Below are 13,420 nucleotides of genomic sequence, written 5' to 3' on the forward strand. Positions count from 1 at the left end.
CATTACTCTCTTCCAAAATGACACTAAATCTCTAATTTCACCTGGAGTTTCTTCTTTGGGGTTTCACTTAAGGCCTGATATTCTTTTCATTTATCAGGAAATCAGATTCTCACATATTTTATATTTAGATATGAAAGAAATTGATTTACTAATTTCTTTTACTCCAGAAAAATAAATTCATTTTTGAAAGAATATTTTTATTGCATTCTGTATTTAACATTACTTGAATTCTTAAAAATGTTGTGCTTCAAGTAATATTTAAATGCATAAATTCTTGTCAAAGAGCCTAAATAGACTATGTACCATACAGCAGGTGTTTGTTTGTTTTTTTTAAACCTTTCAGTCTGGGGTTTTCTGTGGCCATCAGTTGTTTATCTTCAAATAAAACTGTATGTATAACTAAAGGAAAGAGCAGAAATAATAGTTTCAATATATATTGTTTCTTCAGTTACTGTTATTGTTATTAAACTTCAGGAGCAAGCCATTGATAGAGAACACGAAAGAGATGTATTCCAACAGGAAATACAGAAACTAGAACAGCAACTTAAGGTCGTACCTCGATTTCAGCCTATCAATGAACATCAAACTAGAGAGGTAAGAACTTTACTGATCTTGTGAAGAACTTAAAATTCTATCATATATAAATCTTCAAAATCAGAAAATTAAATATATACTTCAATGTGAAAAGCTCTTCAAATTCTAAAAATTGTTTGCAGTGGGATGCCTGGATGGCTTAGTTGGTTGAGCGTCCGACTTCAACTCAGGTCATGATCTCGCGGCTTGTGGGTTCAAGCCCTGTGTTGGGCTCTGTGCTGACAGCTTAGAGCCTGCTTTGGACTCTGTGTCTCCCTCTCTCTCTGCACCTTCCCGCCAATAATAAGTAAACATTAAAAATTGTTTGCATTGAAATTTAGAGTCATTTCTACCTTCATTTATCTTCTAGTATCGCCCAATTAAAAAAGCCTCTATATTTCTTTCTCTGTTTCTGTTCCCAACAAAACTGATCAAGAGTTTTCTGTATTCAGACAACTTAACTTCCCCATCTCCCATTCTTTTCTCAGTCCAGTGCAGTGAAGTTCTAACCCCTCTGTCTCAGTGGGGTTTTTATACTCTTTTTTTTTTAATGTTTTTAATTATTTTTCAGAGACAGAGCATGAGCAGGGGAGGGTCAGAGAGAGAGGGAGATACAGAGTCCGAAGATAGGCTCTAGGCTCTGAGCAAGCTGTTAGCATAAAGCCTGACGCAGGGCTTGAACCCACGAACCTTGAGATCATGAACCTGACCCGAAGCCAGACGCTTAACCGACTGAGCCACCCACGCACCCCTATATACTCTCTTTCATGGAAGCTGTTCTTGTAAAGGTTACCAGTCTCTTGCCTATGTCCACTAATCATCTCTCTGTCTTCATCATACTCATTCTCAGAGGCTTTCATGGCAGCCTTCTTCCTGAAACACTTCCTTCTCTTGGCTTCTGTGACATACCTACTTCATTTTGTCTTTTTCCATAGTCTTTGTTTCTCAGCCCAAAATAAATGGTGGAGGACCCAAAGACTGAGTCTTGGGCCCCCTTTTTCTTTCCTGTTAATATTCTCTTCCCAGGTAGTTATGTAAAAATGTGCATTTAAATCTCGAGCCCTGACATCTCTTTTGAACTCTGGACTTGAATACTCAGATGCTTTACCATCTATCTGCATTTAGATGTCTCGAAATTAACATGTTTAAAAGAAAGCTCTTGTTTACCGACTAGCCCCCATCAGAGAAAGATAATGATAAAACATGTTCTTTCTTCATGTCAGTAAATATGATACTGTCTTCACCTTCCCTGTTGCTAAGACCTAGAATTCATTCTTGATTCCACTCTTTCTTCCAGCCCCATTGGTGAGTCATGCTGCACTACCTCTTAAATCTTATTCTTTCCATTTCATTCATCTCCTTAAATCTAGCTTGTCACTGTTTGCCTAGATGATTTTGGCAGCCTCCTTACCACTGTACCTGATTCTACTTTTTCGTCCCAATTATCTGTTTCCTTATGTAGAAACATAGAACTCTATATTTACCAAAAAAATGCTACATGAATAAGGGAAGATTTATAAATTGCTAAGGATGGCTTGTTACAGTTATACAGACGTCGTGCTGGGATTAGACCATCCTAGTTTGAATCATAGGTCCATCATTTACCACATGTGTGACGATGGCTAACTCCCTTTTTATAACTTTCTAAAACTCATTTACTCACTTCTAAAATAGAGATTGTCGGGTGCCTGGGTGGCTCACTCTTTCTGCTTCCACCTCTTGATTTTGTCTCAGGTCACAATCCCAGGGTCATGGGATCAGTCCCTGCTTTGGACTCCGTGCTGAGCATGGGGCCTGCTTCGGGTTCTCTCTCCCTCTTTCTCTGCCCCTCCCCTACGTGTGTTGTCTCTGTCTCAAAATAGATAAACCTAAAACTTTTTTTATGTTATAGTAAGTAAGTAAATTATTTGTTATATTTGAGGTGTGACATGCCTCACTCGTGAAATCTTAAGAAACTAACACGGATGTGTATATCTGATTTTTCTCCTGGAACATTTTGATCCATTTGTTCTGTCCTTCCTTACCTTGCCAAATCTGATTCCCCAAATTCTGATTTTCTCAAGATCAAAATAATCTCTTACAGTATATTATACTATTTAGCTGCTTTTTTGTCTTTTTCCTTGACTATCCTCCACATCTTAGCCCACCCATTATTGTTAAATTTTCTCTTCAGTAGCTTTATTACAGTCATCCTCAAACATGTAGTTATAGGTAAGTTTGCATTTCTTTTAATGTTTGAAAGAATAAGCATCATCTTTAGATAATTTCCTTAAAGTATTTCACTAAGGTAGAATTCCTGTTTTTCTTACCATCACATTTCTTTTCTTAGTAAGCTTTGTCTCTTTACTTGATGAGAACTAATTTCATAAGCTATCTCATTAATGGTTTCTGAATCCTCCTGTCCCAGAGCCATTCTCTTGAATGGACCTGCGTATCAGAAATACTTGGGGAAACTTTGGCGGTGCACAGATCCTTCTCACCACCCAGTATTCTCATGTCTGTTCTGGGCTGCTGGGATGTGCAGGCTGAAAAAGCTTTCTAAGTGAGTGTGTTAAAGCTCCCCCACTCTTTCCCATCTCTGTGGTGTTTAGAACCAGGTTTTTATTATATATATCAATTATAACCATTTGTGGAAAGAAAAAATAGGATCCATTAAAGATTTCTTAAGATTATCTTACCTCACATAAGAATATAAGTCAGGAGGTGCCTGAGTGGCTGAGTCTGTTAAGCACCCAACTTTTGATTTCAGCTCAGATCATGAACTCACAGGGTTTGTGAGTTCAGGCCCCACTTCGGGCTCTGCGCTGACAGAGTGGAGCCTGCTTGGGATTCTCTCTCCCTCTTCTTCTCTATGCCCCTTGCCCGCGTGTGCATAAACTCACTCTCTTCTCTCAAAATAAATAGAGTGTAAGTCAGTACTCTGCAAACTTGTCATCTCTATTAGCTTTTAGTGTTGTACCATTAGAGCATATACTTTAAAATTATTCAAAAATGTAAAATTTTTTCTCCTCCTACCTATAGAACGTCTTAGTCGTAAGAGAAAGAACATTTTGTAAAGGGCTGGTGAGAGCAGTATTATTTCTTTTTTGTTAGTACTACTTTGTTTTATCAACTGAGAGAATGTCGCTGTAATTGGAGACAGTAGTCGCTGTCCCTATCAGAAGTACTGTTAGCATGGCATCTGAAAATACTTTTTGAGATGAGGATGGGTGTATTGTCAAAATTTTGTTAAATTTGCTTATTATATGTCCAGGTTGAACAGTTAACAAATCATCTGAAAGAAAAAACAGACAAGTGCAGTGAGCTTTTGCTCTCTAAAGAGCAGCTTCAGAGGGATATACAAGAACGGAATGAAGAAATTGAGAAACTGGAGTTCAGAGTAAGGGAACTGGAGCAAGCCTTACTTGTTAGCACAGACACTTTCCAAAAGGTATGGCGTTTTCTTTAGGCTAATTTTATCAAGTGTTCCAATGTGGATTACTCTTAGTTACATGAACATCAGTTCCTTTAAATAAAAAAATTAGTATTGATTTTTGTTGATACTATTACAAAATATAAATCTACCTTTCTTATCTCCAAATGTTACTTGCATACCTTAGTCCTGAGAAAGGAAGATTAAGTAAACCAGAGGAATTAATGATCATTTTAACAGTCATTAAGGTTGTGCTTCTAAAATAATAGCCAAGTGAAAAAGCCATGCACACCAGTTGAGTCTGATGCTTTATCCCAGAATAAGAAGGAATGAAATCACTGCAGAAAGCAAGAATGATTAAATCAAAGAAAAGCAGGATAAAGAAGCTTAGGAAGGGGGCATATAAGGGGAAAGTCTCCATTTTTATCTGAGGAATCAGTTTTAATGAATTTAATGAATTTAATCCTGTTTGAATCTGTATAAAAATGTGTTCAAAACTGAGGATCTATAACTTTGATTATTCACTAATGTAGATTATCAACTGCTAATGCCATTGCTATTTCTCCATTTCAAGTGGATAATTAGAAAGTTCTCATATATTTAAAGGTAGAGGACCAAAAGCAGTCTGGAGCTGTAGAAGCTAAAACAGAATTGTCCCTAGAAGTACAGTTGCAGGCTGAGCGAGATGCCATAGACCGAAAGGAAAAAGAGGTAAGGGGGTTGCTTTTAATGACAAAATGTGCTTTGAGTTATTTTAAATAAATTTAAATAAGTTACTTTGAGAATATCATTTGTGCAGAATGGAGTTTATACTGTTTAGATGGTTTTTTAGCTCATTGCCTAAATTGACCTCGATGACCATAAAGAGTTGAACAAATAAGCTGGTGTGAGAAGTGTTCCATGTAGAGGGGCAAACGTAAAGGCCTTGACCCAGGAAGAACTTTGAAGACATAAAGAAGGTATGAATTCAGTGAAGAGGAAAGTGGAGAGAGAATTGTGTTAGGACAAAGAGCCGGATCACTCTTTTTCCCTTCCTTACTGTGAGCTTTGAATTATTGCTACTTTGCTGTAGGGTTTGGGACTTTTTAAGTTGTGTTGCCCTGGGAGGTTATCTGCCATTTTACAGTATAATAAACATATTCTTAAAAATTTAACAATAAGATGGTTAAAGTTCTCCTGTTTCCCTACTCCCTCCCTTCTCAAGAAAAAAAAAGGAAAGAAAATCTGCTTTTAATACAGTAGTAATTTCCAATTTCAAGTTAATTTAAACTTATTTAAATCTTTGTCTACTATTAGTTTTTCTAAAACATATTGCACTCTATGTTATTTAGCTGTATTATATCATTACAAATATTTAAGATTTTTTAAATTACATTTTTATTTCCATATAATTTTTTCAGGGTATTTAATAGATTTTAACAAATATTTATTGAACTTAAACAGTATATAAATGTTAATAAGTGCTTTGGAAAATACAAGAATGAATTAGATATCAACTCAAACTCCAGCTCAGACAACTTGTAGTTTTAGGGGCACCTGGGTGCCTCAGTTAGTTGAGCATCTGACTTTTGGTTTCAGCTCAGGTCATGATCTCACAGTTTGTGTTGGAGCCTTTTGTCAGGCTCTGCGCTGAGGGCACAGAGCTTACTTGGGATTCTTTCTCTTTCTCCCTCTGCCTCTCCCTCTCACACACTCTCAGAATAAATAAACATTAAAAAAATTTTTTTAAATAATAAGAATTTTTTTTAAAAAGAAAACGTATAGTTTAGTGGAGGAAAAAATATCTATATAAATGATGAATAGAAATGATCATCTCCATGAGAAGGATTATCTTCTTGCTATCATATAATACCGACTCAGTGTTTATCTAAAAGGTTTGTGTTTATTTCGCTTTTTTGGTTTTTCCACAAAAAGCCGGGAACATTTGTTTGTCTGTAACCACTTCTGTGTGATTTGAAAAGAATTGGGGAGCTGGGCTGGTTCAGTTGGTGGAGTATGTGACTCCTGATCTTAGGATTAGGAATGAGTTTAAGCCCCATGTTGGGCATGGAGCCTACTTAAAATATAAATAAATAAAAAAGAAAGAAAAGAATTAACATTTAAATTTAAAGATTTAACTCACGTTAATTAAAAAATTGCTTTCTGAAAAGATAGACCTTCAAAAGTGGACCCAAAAGCAATGATTGTTGATTATGGGTAGATGATTAAGTTTACTAATTTTATATTTTAATTATCTTTTGCATTTTGCATAACATTACTGACACCTTAAGTTTTTGAAGTTATTCTCCAACAGCTGTCTGTCTGCCTTTTATTCAGACTCCTAGTTGTTCGGAACCACAAAGAGACCTGTCCACCAGCTTCTGGCAGCCAACTCCCAGTTTTTATAGACTAGATAGAGCCAGACGTGTTGAGTGAGTGAAGGGTTAAAATGGTAGCTCATCCTGGTCTGCTAGTTTTTAATCACAGTAGCAAGTACTCTTTCAGAACCCACTTGTCTATAACTGAAGACTGAAAGAGAACATAGAATTAAAACCTAAATCTTTTAATGAAAATCACTTCTGACAATAAACTAAAGAAAAAAAAAAAACCTTAACACAGTAAAAAAAAAAAAAAAGAAAGATAATCACTTCTTAAACATTCTCTCCTATATGAGGGAAATATCTGATGGAGTAGAAACATAAGATATCTATATCATTATATTTTGAGATATTTTTCATTACTCTCATAAGTTTAATTTGTGTAAAACTTTTTAAAAATTTATTGTATGTTTAGAAATGCAGAATGAATAGAGTAGAAACTGTAAAGATAATTTAAGGATCATGAAAGAAGTGGAATAATGTGGGGAGAAATAGAAGGAAGAGTTTCTTTAAGAAAAAGATGCCTTCAGTAGGTTTTAACTTTCTATAGAGCTAACAAGGTCTAGCTTATGAATGGCAGTTAAAAAAAAAAAAAGCTGTTGAGGTCTGTGCTAGAAAATGGTATTTTAAATGCCTATGCGATTAATCCTTACGCTTTCCCCCTCAGAGAGAGTGTAGCCTAGCACTAGGTTAGGCTCTGATGTTATCTCCATTTTACAGATGAGTAAACTGAGTCTTAAAGAGAGGTCAAGTAACTTGCTCACAGTAAGCAGTTGAGGAAGAATTCCTCCTAGATTTCTCTGATTCTGGAGTCCTTTGATGCCACACTGCCAAAGGACTGGGAAATGTTTTGCCTTATTGGTGAGAAGTATTAAAGACTGTCACTCAACATCTATTGGGCTCTTGACACATGTTGACTACCACTCTCCAGTTGTAAAACCAGCACCAGATGTCAAAGAATCTACTGTCTAAGACACACACATTTGAAAGAGATAAAGAAAACTTAAAAAGAAAACACGACTAGTTACAAATTAATTTAATCCAAACAACCTAGATAACATTTGGTAGCCAAATTAAACAAGATTAAAACAGATAGCTGCCACTCTATTTTTAAAGCATAATAATATTCTTATGGTTTTTGGTTATTATAGACTTAGTAACAGGACAGCCTGGGAGTGAAACTGGCTGATTAGAAGGAAAGATTGAACAGTGTCATCTTTGGGAATTGAAGTCTCTATCACGAAGACTCAAGTTCAGCTTCTTGTAACAGAAATGTTAGTGCTTTAAAGCAGTGCATATGAGATTCAGTAGGTCTGGGGTGGGGCTTCAGAATCTGTGCATCTGACATGTTCCTAGGTGATGCCAGTTCTGCTGCTCTAGGGACCACACTTTGAATAGCAAAGCTTTAGATCAGCTTTAGAATTTGACCGTAAACTGATCAAAAAAGAAAACAAAACAAATGAACAAACAAAACACCAAACATGCTCTAAATATAGAGAACAGGGGCACCTGGGTGGCTCAGTCAGTTAAGCATCTGACTTAGGCTCAGGTCCTAATCTCACAGTCTGTAGGTTCGAGGCCCATGTCGGGCTCTGTGCTGACAGCTCAGAACCTGGAGCCTGCTTCAGATTCTGTGTCTCCTCTCTCTACCCCTCACCAACTTGCTCGCTGTCTCTCTCTCTCTCTCTCTCAGAAATAAAATAATAAATACATTAAAATAATTTTAAATACAGAGAACAAACTGGTGGTTGTCAGAGGGCAGGTGGGCTGGGGAGGAATAGGTGAAATAGTGAAGAGGATTAAGACGTACCCCCCAAAACAAATAGCATTTGAGGCAGAGCATCGATTTGGAACTTCAGTTCCACGTATATATTAAAGTAATACCTTTTCATCAAAAGCAGTTGTGGAAGATACGGATAGGTATAAATACTATTACGTTAGATAACTTTGAAGAAGATATAATCACCATAATTTTCACCACCCTAACCTGATGACTATATATGCACAGCTATTAAATGTATTTAAGCTTTGTCTACTGAGTTTAATTCCAGTGTACAGAAAATAATTTAAGTTTTGGACATTAGTTATTAGTAGCAGGATAAGTGATAGTTAAGACTCTAAGGCTTCACAGGTAAACTTCTCGGGTTCAAAAGCTAGAGCCCCTGACCTCAGAGGAAGGTACCTTGCTTTGAGTGACTCCCTTCCTCATCTCTGAAATGGGGATAATTTGGACTATTAATTGAATATTGCCTAAGGTTATTGCAAGCTTTAAAAGATAATACATATAAAGCACCTTATACAGAGCCTGACAATAAACTGTCTATAAATGATGGCTGTTATTACTAGTATCAGTACTTATTCTGTTAAGTAAGTATTAGGCTACATGATTTTGAAGGGCTTTGCTTTGCCAGTGCTAGGACATGATGTAAGCAGTATATGGTTCCTTTCGAGCTCTAAGGCAATAAATGATTTATAGGCTGCTTTCTGAGCGAGCTGCCACTGAATAAAGTTGCTCCTGCATTTTAGGTTGCTTGTAATGCAGCAATTTGATCATCAGGTAAATACATATTTGGAAATCCATTCATTAAATATTAAGTACCTACAAAGCACTGTGCCCAATGACTATTCCCCAATCAAACCCAACTTTTAAAATATAATGATAACTAGTGCTTAAAACTTGTCATTAGTTTCAATCTCTGTATAACCATTAAAGAGTAGTTGCTTTACCATTAATAGTAATCTGTGCTCAGAAAAGAGTTAAATTTTTCTTGTCCTACACATAGGAGCTCTCTAACTTCTAAAATGGTATTAATAACTCACTGTCTGAGTTTCTGTATTTCAGACCTAAGGATCTCACGGTCTTAGTGTCTGCCTCTGCTTTCTCCTACTTAACAAGGCACATGGCTGCCAAACCTTTCATTCAGTTAAGTATTAATATGGACTGATGAGCTAGTCTCACTTGGTAGTTAAAACAACTGACAAAATTATGCAGCATTTTGAACTTTCTAATAGCAGCTAAATTTACCATCAAGAAAGATTTAAAATGCAGACTCTCCCTTCCTCCCATGACTCTGTTCTCCTTTATAAGAGGATATTTTAGGTAGGAAATGGCTCCTTGTATCCTTGCTCTGAAGGTCTCTGCTTTGCTTTGGGTAGGATGATTTAGGGTGGGTAATCAGTTGGAAATACTTAGAAACTACAGTTGCACCTGGCTGAGAGGAAGCCCTTCATTCTCGTCACTCCTATGTCTTAAGCGCTTAAGTGCATTTTAGACGGCTTCTGCAGCACTTTGCATTCTCTCTCGACAAAAAAACATTTGTATAAACAGGTTTTTACTTTCTCTTTCCTTTTGATAATTTTGGTATCAAAGATTACAAACTTAGAAGAACAATTAGAACAGTTTAGAGAAGAACTGGAAAATAAGAATGAAGAAGTTCAGCAACTACATATGCAATTAGAAATACAGAAAAAGGAATCTACTACCCGCCTCCAAGAACTTGAACAAGAAAACAAATTATTTAAGGTAATTAAGAAAAACTTTGCCTACAAATAATTCATAATTTTTCTCTTGTCTTAGTAGCAAGCATTTGCTGGGTTGAGCTGCTAAATAATACTTAACAGAGGACTATTACTTGCCAGTGGGTGTGTATGGAACTTATTTTCAGCCCAACATACATACACATTTGAGTGCATCATGAGAGAAAAATTTGTTGAGAACTATTATCAAAAAATTTTAAGAACTATTGACTTACAGTTTACTGGGTGTTACCTGATTTTGTTTATTTGTACATTTTGGGTACTTTATCTTTTATAAGATTCAATTGAAACAGTATTCAGAAAATGACACGTAGTGATCTACTGCCCAACTGGGATGGTTATTTTTGTTCTCAGGATGAAATGGAGAAACTGGGATTTGCCATCAAGGAATCTGATGCCCTCTCTACTCAGGACCAACATGTGTTATTTGAAAAATTGGCTCAAATAATGCAAGAAAAAGAAATAGAAATTGAGCAATTAAATGAGCAAATTGCAAAACTTCAGGATCAACTTAAAATTACAACGGATAATAAGGTAAACAAATTGAAAATTACTGCATGAAATTCAGCTAGAATTATAAGGGCAAATGGTTATTTTTCAGCTGCTTTTTGACTATAAACCCGAATAAGCCTTAATTCTTCTTTACCTATTAATTTTAATTTATTAAGACACATTGGTTTTGAGATGTCTGGGTGGCTCAGTCAAGTGGGCATCTGAATTCAGATCATGTCATGATTTCATGGCTTGTTAGTTTGAGCCCCGCGTCAGGCTCTGGGCTGACAGCTTGCAACCTGGAGCTTGCTTCAGATTTTGTGTCTCTGGCTCTCTCTGACCCTCTGCTACCCCCTGTGCTCTGTCTCTCTCTTTGTCAAAAATAAATAAACAGAGCATGAGCAGGGGAGGGGTAGAGAGAGGGGGACACAGAATCTGAAGCAGTCTTCAGGCTCCGAGCTGTCAGCCTAAAACCTGACACGGGGCTTGAACAGACAGACTGTGAGATCATGACCTGAGCCGAAGTCGGAAGCTTAACTGACTGAGCCACCCAGGCACCCCAAAAAATTTTTTTAAAAAAAGAAAATGACACATTGGCTTTATAAGCTATGTGTATTTTTTTTTTATCCCTTCCTAATATTGTCGGAGATTTTCGATGTTTTCCAGAGTCTCTGGTGACTCAGATTTCATCATATCATTCTAAACAAATCTTAATAAAAATTCTTCTATTTGATATGAATTAAATAATCTGCTAGACACCATTTTATTTTAAAAACCTCTTTCTTTTCAAGTAAAATGTATTGATGTTAAGTATTTTACCCAGAGGAAATCAGCTACTCAAGTGTAAATCACTTTATGTTTAATAGAACTTTCTGAGCAAAGTTCGAAATAAGGTTATTATGTGACCCGATGGGGACTTTTGGTCTATATTAAAATTAATCTAATAACGTCTGAGAAGTATATTGGGTGAGATCAATGCTTTCAGTTCCTGCCCTTAAAAAATAAAATTCCCAAAATATAAATATTTATTACGGCTTACTTGTTTTTCATTTACAGGTTATTGAAGAAAAAAATGAACTGATAAGGGATCTTGAAACCCAAATAGAATGTTTAATGAGTGACCAGGAACGTATGAAGAAAAATAGAGAAGAAGAAATCGAGCAGCTCAATGAAGTGATTGAAAAACTTCAACAGGAATTGGCAAATATTGAACAGAAGATATCAGTGGATGCTACTTCTTTCCCAGAAGAAGCAGACAGTTTAAAACATCAGTTGGATATGGTAATAGCTGAAAAATTGGCTTTGAAACAGCAGGTAGAAACTACTAATGAAGAAATGGCCTTTATGAAAAATGTACTTGAAGAAACCAATTTAAAAATGAACCAGTTAACTCAAGAATTATGCAGCTTAAAGAGAGAAAGTGAAAATCTGGAAGAAATCCAAAGTGTATCAAAGAAAAGCATTAACATGACTATAGGTGATCTGAGCAAAACCAAACCTGACCTGGAAGTAGTCCTTTCTGAGAATGCTCTTAGACCCCTAGAAAATCAGACTGACTTCACACCTTTTGAAGAAAACAGCAAAGGTTCCATTAGCAGTTTGGAAACCAAGGTTCTGCAGCTTGAGGGCACTGTGAGTGCAAAGGACTTAGAACTCACCCGGTGTTATAAACAAATAAAGGACATGCGAGAGCAAGGCCAGTCTGAAACAGAAATCCTGAAAAGGAAGATTGTCAACCTACAGAATGTACTTGAAGAAAAAGTTGCTGCAGCTCTCGTGAGTCAAGTGCAACTTGAAGCAGTTAAGGAATATGCAAAATTCTATCAAGATAAACCAGCAGTTTCATCAGAACTTGAAAGAACAAATGCACAGAAATTAAATCAAGTAATGGATAATGAGATGGAGTCAAATGTATTAGCATTAACCTTGAGAATATCAGAATTAGAAAGCCAGGTGGTTGAAATGCAGACTAGTTTGATTTTAGAAAAGGAACAGGTAGAAATTGTAGAGAAAAATGCTTTGGAAAAAGAAAAGAGGCTACAGGAACTCCAGAGGTTATTGGAGGAGGAGAAAAAACAGGGAGGCAAAGACAGGAAAAGAAGCCCTGAAGGAGATTTTGAAGTTCTCAAGGTTGGTTTGTACTTAATTTTTTTCACTTAAATACCCTAAGAAATTCTCTTTTTCTTTATTCCCTAAGCTTGATTGCTAATTTACTAAGTTACATATGGTATTCCTTTTATCTAGCAACTCATAAATAAAGGGTTTTTATAAAAATATTACTTTTCTTTATAGTCCCATTATTATCACTAAAATATTGGGGAAAATCTATATTTTGTGGTCTTCAAATCATGTTATTTATTTCACTAGCGTACTCATTAAGTAGACAAGTCAAAAGAAAATTAGATGTTTTAGAGATATTAATTTTAGCAAATATCCTTTGGAATTTGTGTGGGGTTTTTTTCCTGTTCCATCTAACATGCATGTTATGTGATCATTTATTTTAAATAATGGAAAATGATAAAATATATTAATATTCCACTGAATTAACATATCAGTAAGAAGTCATTAGCTTTTACAGACTTTTATAGCTGGTAATAGATTCTTTCCTTTCCTAGAAATAATTTGTATTTCACCCTTATAAGTCTGCTTATGTAAAGATATGAAATTGCAGTTATTTCTTAGCATAGGACAGATATAGAAGGTCTTTAATTTTCACAGCCTCACTTCGTATATTAATAATATTAAGTATTAAATAATGTAGTCTTGTCTGAATACCAGTAGATTATTAACTGATGTATCAAGATTCTCTGAATATATAATTTGTTTTACAAAGGCTGATAATTCTGGGGCACTTGGGTGGCTCAGTCAGTTAAGTGTCTCACTCTTGATTTTGGCTCAGGTCATGGTCTCACAGTTCATGGAGATCAAGTGTCATGTCAGGCTCTGTGCTGACAGTGCAGAATTTGTGAGATTGTGTCTCTTTCCCTGTTCCTTGCTTGCATATGTGCGCTGGCTCTCTCAAACAAATACACATTAAAAAACAAAAATG

General features: G+C 35.8%; 1 protein-coding gene across 4 annotated transcripts in view; it reads left to right on the top strand.

The window, feature by feature from the left end:
• The window catches only part of AKAP9 (A-kinase anchoring protein 9), a 150,175-nt gene that overhangs the window by 106,813 nt on the left and 29,942 nt on the right, over positions 1-13,420 (top strand). For all 4 annotated transcript variants that reach the window (XM_029928795.1, XM_029928788.1, XM_029928797.1 and 1 more), the window contains 6 exons: positions 475-594; positions 3,827-4,003; positions 4,592-4,696; positions 9,713-9,865; positions 10,234-10,413; positions 11,428-12,501. In XM_029928795.1, coding sequence (XP_029784655.1) covers positions 475-594; positions 3,827-4,003; positions 4,592-4,696; positions 9,713-9,865; positions 10,234-10,413; positions 11,428-12,501 — 1,809 coding nt within the window. The remainder of the gene's footprint in view (positions 1-474; positions 595-3,826; positions 4,004-4,591; positions 4,697-9,712; positions 9,866-10,233; positions 10,414-11,427; positions 12,502-13,420) is intronic.

Source organism: Suricata suricatta, chromosome 2, assembly GCF_006229205.1.
Source record: "Suricata suricatta isolate VVHF042 chromosome 2, meerkat_22Aug2017_6uvM2_HiC, whole genome shotgun sequence".
Taxonomy (NCBI): Eukaryota; Metazoa; Chordata; class Mammalia; order Carnivora; family Herpestidae; genus Suricata; species Suricata suricatta.